The 14,340-nt window shown below is 39.3% G+C and overlaps 2 protein-coding genes across 2 annotated transcripts; one reads left to right on the plus strand and one right to left on the minus strand.

Annotated features, from left to right (window-relative positions):
- The first annotated feature begins 2,022 nt into the window (after positions 1-2,022).
- LOC115971501 (acetylglutamate kinase, chloroplastic) lies at positions 2,023-3,412 on the plus strand. The gene has a single exon (XM_031091462.1). The coding sequence runs from the start codon at positions 2,245-2,247 to the stop codon at positions 3,262-3,264; it is 1,020 nt and encodes a 339-aa protein (XP_030947322.1). The 5' UTR covers positions 2,023-2,244; the 3' UTR covers positions 3,265-3,412.
- A 230-nt stretch (positions 3,413-3,642) lies between these two features.
- LOC115971500 (DDT domain-containing protein DDR4) lies at positions 3,643-11,130 on the minus strand. Its single transcript, XM_031091460.1, has 11 exons — positions 10,688-11,130; positions 10,445-10,555; positions 8,855-8,941; positions 8,717-8,754; positions 8,534-8,618; positions 8,234-8,340; positions 7,997-8,156; positions 7,834-7,926; positions 7,624-7,747; positions 6,296-6,338; positions 3,643-4,394 (listed from the first exon to the last, which is right to left on the minus strand). Exons 1-11 carry the CDS (start codon positions 10,874-10,876, stop codon positions 3,914-3,916), a joined length of 1,518 nt encoding a protein of 505 aa, XP_030947320.1. The 5' UTR covers positions 10,877-11,130; the 3' UTR covers positions 3,643-3,913.
- Positions 11,131-14,340: the final 3,210 nt, after the last annotated feature.

Genomic DNA, 14,340 nt, shown 5'->3' on the forward strand with positions numbered 1-14,340 from the left:
ATTTGTGGAGAATCAAGCCCAAAATTCCAAATGTATAATGAACAAAAGGCTAATGGTGCTTTGACAAGAGAAAATCAAAATGCTAATAATGAAAGTGCAGAAAAAGTATAAAAACATAACAGGTCTGAAACTTCGACCCACAGTCACACAGAAGAATAAATTGAGGAAGGTCATGAGAAAGAGAGGGAAGGTTCCCCTGTACCCATATTTCCACATCTAAGATTCAGAATTGTGAGAATGTCTCTTGGCTAAGTGGGTTTTTGCTCTCAAGTTTCAGCTCTATAAGGAAAACGTGGTTTAACGGGTCTGAAACTTCGACCCACAGTCACACAGAAGAGGAAATTGAGGGAGGTCGTGAGGAAGAGAGGGAAGGTTCCCCTGTACCCATATTTCCACCCCCAAGCTTCGGAATTGTGAGATTGTTGACTGGCTGAATGGGCTTTTGCTCTAAAGTTTCAGGTCTTTAGGTAGAACGTGGTCTCCCCTTTTATGAGCTGAAGAGAGAGTTTTATATAGAGTTTGGGGTGTTGCTCTTTACTGGTTTTTGAGCAGTGGAAGAGACTTTTATCCCCTATGATACCAATTTGGTGTTTTGGCTTGGGTTGCTTTTGTTTAGGGAAGAGTTTGGTAAGCTTTTTACATAATTTTGCAAATAAAGGGGGTTTACTCTAATTGGTTGCCTTTGGTCAGACATTTCAGACCATTGAAAGGCTCACCTAAGTGAGACCTAGTAGATGGAGTTGGCCAATGGGAGCCAACTATGTTTTAAAGGTAAAAGTGGGTTAGGGCATAAAATTTAGGCCACAGTCACCTAGAGCATAAAAGCTATTTTGGGGTGGAAATTTTGGATACAAGACCTCCTCCATGAGTCTGAGGTGCTACCAGTGTCCTTTGCCCACTTGGTAGCACGCATGGGTATAAGCTCATGCAAAAGGTCCGAAAGGAACTGACCCATACCCTCCAAACCACACTTCCTCAATTTCTCCCATATTGTCACATGAGTTTGGGCCATGCTTAAAAGAATAAATAAAATATAATACATGAATCGAGTTCATAGGAAAGTCGAGCTTGGTTGAATCGGGCTTGTAGAAAATGTGTCGCGAAAACAGGTATTAACAAATACTTAATATCCTCCACAAAATATAAATCTTATTGAATCATACAAATTGACTCACAAAGATTATACTTTGCTGAACTAAATGATAACACTAATGCAAAGCATCTCTACCCAAAAATATGTTTCCTTGAATTTGTCAAAACTCAGAGCCAACAACCAATACTTTAGGATTTAATATATGTCCTAATCAAAATTAAAACCTTAAATATGAATCAAGCTCTATAACCATAACTTTGTTCTAAACAACACACTATGGGCAAACCTAGGATTTAATATATAACCCCAAAGAAAACCATGGGCCAAATCTAATATGACTTTGTTCATGGACTTGATACATACAAATCTGAAAGAAAACATGATGGCAATGTTCACTTGTTCTAGGGACCCACAATGGACAACTTGAAAAACATGATGGCAATATTCACTTGTTCTAGGGACCCACAATCGACAACTTGAAAGCCATACACGGCCAATTCTAAGATTTAATATATATACAAATATGTCTCACAATGGGGTTAACAGTGATTTTTCTAGAATATGACTTACACTTTTTTAAGTTAGATTACCCACTGCTCATCACATATATTCCTGAGTTGAGCCAGAGAATTACAAGTTCTAATCTATGATTATGGCTTACGTTTTTATTTCGGATATATATATATATATATATATATAATAAGTCAATGATATTGCCCACCGTTTTTCATTGACCATATGCTGTAGATGCCTAAACCAAAATTTACAGCCCACAAGTGACCAATTGCTTTTGATCTCTTGAATCCTGTCACACAATTGTCATGAGTTCTGACTTCTGACACATATACGACTATTTGGCCAAAAGAGTAATAGCAGAAGATCAAAGGAGAATTTTTGCGCTATAAAAAGGTCTGCGTCTAAACTCCGAAGCTCAGTATATATGCGAAAGAAAAGGAATACGATACTTTGGTACTTTTTGGCTTTAGCAATTAGCAGTAGCACCCAACACTAATTTTTTTTTTTTTTTATAATCACCCAACACTAATATTAATACCCTCCTGGTCTCTGCATAATTTATTTTTCAGCTACTCTGTCTTAAATCTTCACTCTTATACCCTGGTCTTTTTCTGCCGTCATAGTCACTCACAAAAATGTTGACTTCAAAATCCCTAATAAACCACTATTCACCTCCCTTGTTCTCTTCTAAAACCCCAAACACCAAAACCCGCATCACCGCCTACCCATTTTCCCACTCTCCAAAACCACGCTCTCTCTCCATCATAAACTCCGCCAATGAATCAAACTCACTCTCGCCCAAACCGGGTCAGTTCCGAGTCGACGTTCTCTCTGAATCGCTACCCTTCATCCAGAAATTCCGGGGCAAGACCATCGTCGTCAAGTACGGCGGCGCCGCCATGAAATCCCAAGCTCTCCAAGCCTCCGTCGTCAACGACCTCGTCCTCCTCGCCTGCGTCGGCCTCCGCCCCGTCCTCGTCCACGGCGGCGGCCCCGAGATCAACCTCTGGCTCAAACGCCTCAACATCGAGGCAGTCTTCCGTGACGGCCTCCGTGTCACCGATTCTCAAACCATGGAGATCGTCTCCATGGTCTTAGTCGGTAAAGTCAACAAACATTTAGTCTCTTTGATCAACAAAGCCGGCGCCATTGCCGTCGGCCTCTCTGGAATGGATGGGCAGCTTCTCACGGCTCGGCCGAGTTCCAATTCCGCGCAATTGGGGTTCGTCGGCGAGGTCGCCCGGGTCGACCCTACCGTTCTGAGGCCGCATATCGAGAATGGGCATATTCCGGTAGTGACGTCAGTGGCTGCCGACGAGTCGGGGCAGCCTTATAATATAAATGCAGACACGGTGGCGGGGGAGTTGGCGGCGGCATTGGGGGCGGAGAAGCTGATTTTGTTGACTGACGTGCCGGGGATTTTGGAGGACCGAGAGGATCCAAGTAGTTTGGTAAAGGAGATTAATATTAGGGAGGTGAAGAAGATGATTGAGAATGGGAAGGTGGGTGGTGGGATGATTCCTAAGGTGAATTGTTGTGTGAGGACGCTTGCACAAGGGTGTAAGACGGCGAGTATTATCGATGGGAGGCTGCCCCATTCTTTGCTTTTGGAGATTCTCACTGATGAAGGAGCTGGAACCATGATTACTGGTTGAGGGTAACACAAACTTTCATCTGATTTTTATGTAACTTCTTGTTGTAATGGAGTTCTTGAAGTTGAATATCATGCTTTTGTTCTTGTCTTTATTACAGTTCAAGCTAATTGCAATGATAAAGGCATAGCAAAAGCACAAGTGAAATTAAGCGCATGGTACCATATCATTCTACCTTATGTATTTGTTACACTAAAGTAGATGCACGGAAGACACATGAATGGTGAAAAATACCTCAAACATAGATACTTAAGAATGGTTCTGAGGCAAGGTTAGAGCTACAGACCAAATCCACTAATTTATAAGCACTGCGTGGGTTTCTTGTCTCTTTTTCACTGCAAACCCCGAGGCCATAATAAATAGAAGACAATAATGCATAAGTTGGATGGATAGTCAAGTTGAATCTCCATTCTCCTAACTAAAACCTTGTACAAGACAACCACCTTTCAGCTATTTAGATAAACAGAGTTCATGGAAACGAGACAAGAATACAAGTTCTGTTTCCAAGATACAATATAGTGAGAATAAATTTCCATGACACTTTTAGAAGACGTTAGTGTTTCAAAATTTCGTCTGCATACAAAATTCATGGAAAAACATTTTAGCCTGTGCACTCACTTGAATGTTAGGTTTCACATTTCCAAAAATCATTTTAGCTGTCACTGGCCTCTTCTGCAGTAGTACCTGGGGAAGAACTTTCATCTCTTGATATCTCTTTGTTTGTACTTTCTGGTACGTTTTCATCATCTGAATCTTCTGAATCAGGTACCACAACAGAGTTAAGGGCAGAATTGTGAGTGGGTCTTTGTCTCAACCTATTCTTTGCACCCAAGCTTTTAGTTTTCACTACAGCATTCTCATCTGCTTCATAATTTCCTAGGTCACTACCATCATTAATATCATCATCCTTGCCACGATAATCAGCATCCTCATTCCCAGAATAATCAGCATCCTCATTTTCATTATCAGAATTAAATTCTTGAAGCCTGTCACTTTCAGCGTCATTATCCATGGAGTCACTTTTTTTACCAGAACTATCCTTTGAGTCTGTATCCTTTTCTTGGCCCCCATTAGAGTCGATGCCATTGCTTTCATGTCGACTAGCCTTCCTTTCAGCAGTAGTTTTCCCCTTTCTGAGACAGGAATTGAAGTCACAATCACAAAAAACAATTCCTTCAAATAATATGAAATGTGCAAGCTGAATTAGTAGAAAATGGTTCTATTAATAAACATGTTAAGTCTAAGATAGCATATTATATGAAGCAGAAGAGGTAATGGAGCACGACAAAAGTAGCAATAGCATATTACATCAAGTGTAATATAAGTGCTACAGTATCTAACATTATAAAAGATAACAATCTTCGATTTGGGGGAAGTCATCTTCCTCTACGGGAAATGGCTTTTTATTTTTTCCTCACCTTCCTTTCGTGGAGGAAAGCAATCCAAGATGCAAGGGAAAGCAAACTAAAGCAGATTACCATCCCAATTAAATGATTTCGTGTTAATGTGATGTCTTGGAGAAGCATGCATATACCTTTACCTATATTCTGCTTAGTCTTTGCATAACAAAAATGACTTCCACATAAACATTTCCCTAAATAATAAAGTGAAAGGTGAATTTATCCATGGGCAGAACAATATCAGTCACATTTATGTACATCAGTCAACCCAATTCAATGAGCAATGCAGTCACAACAGACATGATAACTACCATAAGCAGGTTGTCCAGCAGACAGCAAAATATTCAGAATATGTTTTCCGACAATATACTTTTGGGAAGTTATGAAAAAAGTAGTTACTTAGGCTGTGTTTGTTTTGACTTCAAATCACTTCCAAAAATGATTTTCCGTAAATGCGGATGTTTGGTTGCGCATAGAAAATAAATTTTCCGGAAAATATTTTCAGTTGACCGTGTGTTTTAATGGCTTTGACCCGGAAATTGGTTTCAGTCAAAATTCACTTCAAACCATTTCCGGACTCACGCGCAGAGAGAGAGAGAGAGCTCGAGCACGAGCACACCCACAAAACCCAGATCACGCCTAACCTCAGCCAAGCTCCGGCCAGCCCAACCAAGCTCCGATCACGCCGGCCCACTGCCCAGATAACACGCCGGCCAAACACCCAAGACCCACAAACACCGGTCCACCCAGATCTCAGCCCACCCCTCCCTCATCACCAATCCACTTCTCCGATCGCCAGCCATGCACTGACGAGCTCCGATCTTGACAACCGACCGCAAGCCGTGCTCCACCAGGAGCTCCAACGCACTAGCCGCCGCCACCGATCGCCGATCTGGCCGCCACCAACCACCAGCCCACTCCACTCCACCCCCAAACCCACCCGCTCTGACCACCGCCGCCTCCATCCACTCCGATTCTCTCTTTCCCTCAATCTCTCGCTCTTTCTTCCCCCTCTCACTGAGTTTGTGAATAAATGATGTTTTTGTTTTGATTTTTGTTTCTTGTGTTGTTTATATATTTTGATTCTATGTAATAATATTTGTTTGGATCTTAAGAAAATGTGAGAAACAAGATAAAAATGGGTTTTCTAGAGCATTTTCAGCAAAACAACCAAACACTAGAAAATATTTTCCAAAGCATTTTTTGGAATGCAACCAAACACTTGAAAATATTTTCCTTTCCCGAAAATAGCATTTCCGGAAAATATTTATTTTCCGGAAAATATTTTACATGAACCAAACACAGCCTTAAATGTCAGTTAATATAGATAGTATCTATTTTCAACATATTATCCAATTTCTTGTGCACATACAGAAGGGATTGTGGAAACTTCACTGCAATCTTAGAATGATCATATTTAACCTTTAAGAAAATCTAGCAACCTTCCTTTCATAAAAAAATTAACTAAAACATCCCAGTTGCTTGCTGATTACAAAATATTTTTTGAACCAAAAGAATAGTGTTGCTAAAACTACCTCATTACGTCAAACTCGATCCATGAGCAATGGAAATAGCATGGTAAATTAATCTATTAATCTATAAAGATAAAAGCAGTAAGTTTGCATCTCTCTTACTTTGTTAGTTGAATGGCCTCATCAATGGCCCGGTCATAATCATCTGCACGTTATTTCCAAAATTGAAAGCAGTTTGTTAACATAAAAGAAGTTTAATTTAAAAAAGAAGAGTTAAACAGTGCACATTTGAAAATATATATATCAAGGACAGAACATGGTGAGAAACACTGATATAATTTTATGATTCAGTACCTACATGGATTAAGTTCCAAGGATAGATTTCACTCATTTCTTGGACTTAATGATCTCAAGAAGAAAGTGATATAACAGAGATAATATATTATTGAGGCAAAAAGAGAACATCTCTAAGATGGTGGCAAACTGATGTAGCAACACTTCAATAAAAGGGTCAAGCAAGTTACCTGTTGGATTTAAAGTAGGCAGCCATATGTCTATGAAAATTCCTAATTGAGAGTGGATCTTTTTTAATCTCTCTACAGTGACTCGTAGGAAGCCACTTTATTAAAGCTGAGTTTCAAAACAAAGAATTCATGCTACCTTTATTCAAGAGGTTTCTTTGATAGGTAATTTAAGGTCAACAGATCATCTGGTACTGACATAAATGAAGCAAGGAACAAAGTTATCGGACTCAGCTCAGTTGAGATAAAACAATATTCAAGGATGGTTCAAGTTTACTAAAACCAATTATGGAGTAATGAGCAATTCCCACCTCCAGCCTCACCAAAATATATAAAGGATGGCACAAGCATACTTTCAGAATAAACTCAATGCCATTGGTGATATATCAATATTTGAAGATATCTAACACAAATTGTTTTAGGTTAAGAGAGCAAATTCTTTAAACACATATGTTTCAAAGCCAACCCTAATACTTACCTAAATTCATAGATTTTTTTTTGGATAAGTAATGAAAGTCTATTAATCAAAAAAAGAGAATAGCCAGGTACACCGGTGGTGTCATTGAGTAGCAGTACATTTAATCTCTCGAATTACAATGCTCTAATAAATTAGAACAGTGAAAAGAGTTAAAAGCAGAACTCCAACCCAGAAAAAAGTGAAGAAGAAGAGATTAAATTAATGCACAAAATCAGCCAAATTATTTCACCAGCCATTTGGTCCATATAAAAATTTTGTTCATGATGTTGTACCTTCACTATATATGGTCCAGTTTACAGGAGGCCTTAAACATTTTACACAAAGTTCCTGTTATTAAATGCAATCGAATTTGCACAAAATAACTGATAATAACCAGGTTTATAAGTTGGTTAGTAGATTTATTCACCGAAAAAATAGTTTGTGAGGTTCCCTCTGGATCTATGCTACACGACCAGATAATACAAGCTACAAATACAAACTTTACAACGTACCAAATGTGTAGTTGATAGGCCTACGAGTGCGACAAGTGCGAGTAATTCCAGCCCCATAAGGATTCGCAAAACTATTCAGGAGCAATGCTTTCCGTTGCTTTTGTTTCAGTGCCCTTTCTTTGTTCTTTAACGACCAAAGATAATATTATTTCTAATCAATATGAACAATGAATCACTACAGAAGCTTAAAACTGTTAAAATAAACTTTACCTTTTGAAGCTTCTCAAGAATAGGAATGGCATCAGTTTCAATTATCTTACAAACATCAACTTCTGCAACAACATCGCTACCTGAGAGTTCATCCTGCCATTGCCAGAAATAGACAGTGAACTAGAGTTCCTAGTCCAGAACAAACAAGAAAATTCAACCTTACCACAACTTTGCGAAATTCCTCAAGATTGGTTGCAAGAGTTTCCCATTGAAAGTTGATAGCTGATGGAGTTAAACAGCCTTTACCCTTAGAGTTTCTCTTTGATGGATATATATTCAGTTCCCTGTACAATCTATAGCCAATAGTTTTGTTTCCATCATACCTAGCATGAACATAATAAGAATAATCAACAGTGATCATGCTACTAATTGATAACATTCATAACACATTCAAACTTACCAATAGGAAGTCCCATTTCCATCTCCTCCTATCTTATCTTTGCGGAAAGAAGATACTTCATTTCCTTGTTTTAAAGCATCATTTATATAAGAAACTGTATCATCTTGCTGTGAACAAAAGGAATGGGTTATAAAACTCCCTCCAGCGTATTATTAGTTTGAACATCTCCCTAAGGAGAGAGAAACACTCATATACAAACAAAACAAGCAGTTAAAAGGATCTCTAGGTAGAAAGCATGCCAAACAATCCTAAATAATTAAAAAAGAAATTACTTAAGGAGGAAAAGCCAGGATATATTACATGAGCCCGGAGTTCACAAAGTGCCTTCAAAATGAGTAAACGATTAGTTGAATCAAGCTGTTTGTATCTGGGTATTATCTCCTCTCTGTGAAAGAAACAGCATAAAACAGCACTACGACCTTAACATAACATCAAATAAATAAAAAATGGTCAAATTAAAAACAAGTAATACATGACTAATACCCTTTAGCTGCCACCAATGGAGTCTCCCCTTCAGCTACCTGCAGTAAAAGGCAAATTAATGTCAAAATTGTAAAATCTTCCTATTTATAAATGGGTAAAAAGAGTACACAACAAGGTCGGCTTGCCTAAACGACTTACCCATGGCCACCAAGTATCAAGTTTCTTACAAAGTTCAGCCACCCAAGCATCAGAACTGTTCAATTTTTTACTTACAGGTGGTATTCCCTGGAAAAAATTCAGGTCATATACACAACAATAAAGGGAAGGACAATTTATAGAACTCTTGAAAAATAATTGAGAAACTTGTAAGCTTGCAATAGAATTTGAGAACTTGAAAGCAAAACCGCTCTATTTTGGGTTTTCAAGACATTTGAGCTCACTTTGCTACTGTTCAATTTTTTACTTACAGGTGGTATTCCCTGGAAAAAATTCAGGTCATATACACAACAATAAAGGGAAGGACAATTTATAGAACTCTTGAAAAATAATTGAGAAGCTTGTAAGCTTGCAATAGAATTTGAGAACTTGAAAGCAAAACCGCTCTATTTTGGGTTTTCAAGACATTTGAGCTCACTTCACTACTGCTTATCATTTTTATATATTTAGAAGTAAAATCTTCAAGGCTAGAACTGAAAATAAACCTGTAAGGAATTTCATAAATTATCCCATTTTTTTACTTTTTCCTATAACGATTAAAAAGAAAATAAGAAGAATTAAACAACATATACCATTGAGAAAAATACCGTACTCAATCTGACAACATCAATATAAGGCACCATATTCAGCAACCAGAAGATATGAAAGTTTGTATGTAGTCCAATACCATCAAAAAGTAAAACTTGAATGCACACACAATCAAGCTTCTGAAACATTGTCTTTGTATCTGGAATCCAGTAGAGATACACAGTAATATAATGGAGCTTCATTACACACAAAGCACAGTGCAAACTACACTACCCACAAAAAGAAAAAGAAACAAAGAGTATAATGTACAAGCTACTGCCTTGTCTATCAGGATATCCAATAACACAAATACTTAATATATCCCAATAAAGAAAGTGTCAACAAATAACTGCCGTCTCCATCATTCACCAACTATGCAATTAACCAATTTACATAATGTTCTAAAATGAGCAAGAATCATCAGAAAATAGAACATCTAATAGATATTTTAAGGCATTGGCTATATCAGTTCCTGCCAATACCTTACTAAGGAAACGCCTTAATAATACTATGACTTTCAACTTCCGCAAATTTCCTGATCACACCAACTCTTTACACACACACAAAAGGGGACATGGTTTGTGTTCTGTTCCACACAGTACAAGCCACACCGGACACATGTCCTGATTTAGGACGCATATAAGGTGTGGCTTGAGTCCGCTTCATCTTATGAAATTGACAGAGAAATGAGCAATATCAAACAAACAAACAATGAGAAGGTTCATTTACACTAGCAATAAGCAATAAGCAATACTAAAGATGCCAACAATTTCAACTACACATAGATCCATGATTTTTTTTCTAGCAGTGAAACTGAAGAAATGAGCAATATCAAACAAACAAACAAACAATGAGAAGGTTCATTTACACTAGCAATAAGCAATACTAAAGATGCCAACAATTTCAACTACACATAGATCCATGATTTTTTTTCTAGCAGTGAAACTGAAGAAATGGATAACACGCACAAACATTGTGAGAATAAATATAGATACGAGTAAAAACCTTCAAAAGCGCAATGTGAAGCTGAGCGAGTGAACTGTTTGGCTTAATCAAACCCATCTCAATCTCTTCCGCCGAGAGCCTCAAACCACTCCCAATCACAGGCTCAAAAACCTACCAAAATATCAACAAACAAACAAAAATCACTAAAACAAAGTCCTGATTACATAACCATGACCACATTATCAAACTAAAATATCTCTCTCTCTCTCTCTCTCTCAAAATCAGAAACGAAGATGATCTTACGCCGAGGAAGTTGAGAACGGAGGCTAGTTCCCAACGTCCACGTAGCTTCGCAACCTCCGATTCCAAATGAGACTCGTCCAGAACCACCATTGGTTCCTCTGCGCTTCCTTCTTTCACCACCACTGGCCGCTTTTCTTCCACGGCGACCTCGCTCGCCGCCGCGGCCCTGGTCCGGCGACCGCCGTTCATGGTTTCTTATGAGAGAGAAAACAAAAAAGTTTTAGAGAGAGACTGGAAGATTGAGAGAGAGAGCGTTGGAGGAGTTGTGTGTGAGTGTGTATAGTTTTGGGGTTTTCCCGCCTAAATCATTTTTACCACGGGTCAGAGATCGTGGTTAAGTTTGGGTTAGCTTTACATAGTTCTTTCTAGGGTTAAATTAATTTCAGAAGCCGGCTTTTTCCTTTTCCGCTTTTATTATTCCTGAACTACTTGTTGCGTTTTCTTCCCTCTGTACTTTAGGCTCTCTATCAACCGCACCGTTTTGAAGTTTCTCCAATCTCCCACACACAATACCATTTCGTCAAAAAATATCATTTTTATCCGTTAACCTGTTTTCCAAAACAAGTAACCCAAGTAGAGACACTATGGATTTTGGACTATGGAAAATGGGCTTTTTGAATCACGTTAGGTTCGAAAATGGGCTTTTCAAAAATTATTTATAAAGGCCTAAAGTTTATACTATTGATTTCATATTAGGTTAACTGTTTTTAATTTTGGTAATTAAAATCTCTAATTTATGAAATCGTTTCTGTAAGGACCAGATTTGAATCTCTAACCCAAACGATTGATGGGTCTAGACCCAAAAAGCCTAAAACAATGAATTTATAGAGAGTGGGTTAGAAAACTGGATTAAAATGAGTTGGATAATAAACAGAGTGAACTCAATTGACAAGAACAATAAAGTAGATTGGATTGATTCACAGAAAATCGTCCTCGGCAATGTCCGAGGAAGTCAGTTCTTATATGTTTCTCACAAGTTTGTTTACAAAGTTGGTTCCTGATTGCTACAGTGTTTCTCTCTTGATTTCTCGATCTCCTATTCATGAAGAGTCTCTTCTATTATATAGTTCTCTTTCGACAATCTTGGCCCTTCACTTGTTGATCATCCAAGCCACCACTTAAGTGCTTGTCCCATCAGACACCCTTTCAATCTCTCTGTGCATTAGGGTAGCCAATACAACACTGTTCAGGGGTTTTCTCCACATTAATACAGTTAGAAAGTTAGCTACAGAGCATTCAATGCGGTGGTAGCAGCTTTCCCCTTAGATATTTTAGGGCATCTCCCTGTCCTGTGTTCCCATAGTGCTTATCCGTATCAACAGAGTGTTCCAGAGATGTTCTCTCGGACGGCAAACCACCTCTATGGACCTCAGCCTTGGTTAGCCGAGGAGGCTCTCATCCTCGGCACAATCCTCTGGGCAGTTATGATCAAAATTGACTTCTCCGTTTGTTAACATGGCCTCTTTTGACAACGTTTCCCTCCTTGGATGCCTTCAATCCTAGGCTTGGGTCTTAGGTCCATTATATATATATATATATATATATATATAAATAATGAGCTTCGGGGCCCAATGCCCCTACAATAGCCCCTTGAGATTCTTTTTTCTGGATCCTTGGGAAGAAATGAGGATTTCGACGTCACTGTAGTTGCCCTGTGCTCTCTACATCCCACTTCTGCCAATGAAGATGCCTTTTTAATTGCTCAAGGCACACTCCTAGCGCTTTGGCATTCAAGACGCACCTTCATTAAATTCTTACTACTTCCTGTTCCCCATGTTCTATGGCATGATGCAAATCCAACGGCTGATGTTTTTGTTGGGTACCAAACAAGAATTTTCCCACTCCTAGCTTCCTCCTTGATATAAATACCTCTCAAATCAACTTCTCATCTCACTTGAGCATTCATTCCATTCTAGCGCATATACCTTGAACCTGCACACTTTTTCCAACTCACCTGATCCTTTACAAATACCAAAGGCCTGTCTAAGAACACCTTTATTCTTTCTGTAAGTCTTCTTGAACTTTTACTCTTTATTTTTCTATACACTCTTATTCTCTTTGCATTATTTCCTCGTTGTCTCCACTTTCTTTGCTCAATCTTTTTAGTTTCTCCCTACCTTTCCAAAAATGAGTAGATTCAAGAGTTTGGTAGACTCCGAGGAGGGAATGGAGAACTTTAGGGCCCAGTATAGGATCCCTCTTGGAGTAGGTATGAGGTATTGTAAGGAAGGGCAGTGGTTTGAAGAGAGGCAAGAGGGAGAAGTGGTAATCCCAATGATCACTTTCATAGAGGGAAAATCCCCATGGGTAGTATCACTAGAGACTATCTTAGGGCTCATAGGCTAGCTTCTACCCAATATGCACCAAACATGTTTAGGATTTTTGGGAGTATAGATGCCTTTAATGAGAAAATGGGCCTAAGGCTTACTCACCATGATGTTAACTGGGTTTATAATCTCCACCACCTAATGGGGCAAGGGTATTACCTAAAGTCTAGGTACGCTGAAGTTAGACTAATCCAATGCCTCCCCGACTCAAATAAAGGTTTGAAAATGGACTTTCTGATCTTCTCAAGGGAGTGGCATGATGGCCTCCCCGGCCTGACGAGAGAGGGGAAACCAGGTTGGGCTTTAGGTCCAAGCTTCTTATTTTGGAATCATTTTCTTTCTTATATATATATTTTTTTGTATCAGTATAGGAATTTTCTTTTGATTCGCTCTTTTTTTTTTTTTTTTTTTTTTGGCTAACAATGTTTTTTTGTCCTTTTTTATGGGTTTGCAGATCCGAACGCTGTTGTACCAAACTTTAATCTGGTAAATCGATCAAGCCTAGACCAGATTTCAAAGGCCGAGGTATTCGTCCATAGCGACGGCTAGCTTCGTGCAGCACATCTGATCCTCGGCTACGATCCTATCTCTAAAGCCTTCCAGGCGCCTAAGTGTGTCATAAAGGCAAAGGACCCCTGTCTACACCGGGTCAACGTAGCAGCTCCAGGCTTCCTCGTCACTGGTCTCGTCCTACAGGGTGTCCAAGATACTATTCCCATACTTAAAGGCATACCAAAAGTGGGAGCCTCCTTTTCTCGTCCAATCATCAAGGAAGAGAAAGAAGAAAAAGAAGAAGAAGAAAGAATAGTCGAAGTGTCCGATTTCGAGGACAATTTTAACGTCTTCAATCAGCCTCTGTCTCCAGAAGCTCCTATCAGTGACCTCGGCGATCCTATCCCTGTACAAGCAAGTCACATTCAAGAAGAGGTTGTCATCTCAGCAGACATGGGAATCCAAAGAAAACAAAGGACCGGCCTGTTAGAGGTGACGGAGCCCTCGACTGGGGGCCATGCACCAAAGAAACCCTTTCAGGCCAAACTCTCCCCCCCCCTCCCCCAACTCAGCCTGCTGACCACAAACGAAAAAGGGATCAAAGGGGGGCAGGATGTAGTGGAAAGGGGGAAGGGCCCATAGAATAAAGAAACTGTGCCTCCCAAGGGAGCCAAACAGCCCAGGGTGACTCAAACCCAGGCAGACAAGAGAGGCAAGTCCTCGGTGGTAGTCCCTGCTTGGACCTTGGCCATGATTCTAGATAGGGCCCCTCTCCCGGCTAACACCTCGATAAGAAATTTCCAATTGAGGAGGCCAACTAAAAATCCATTGGAC

Source organism: Quercus lobata, chromosome 12 (genome assembly GCF_001633185.2).
Source record: "Quercus lobata isolate SW786 chromosome 12, ValleyOak3.0 Primary Assembly, whole genome shotgun sequence".
Taxonomy (NCBI): Eukaryota; Viridiplantae; Streptophyta; class Magnoliopsida; order Fagales; family Fagaceae; genus Quercus; species Quercus lobata.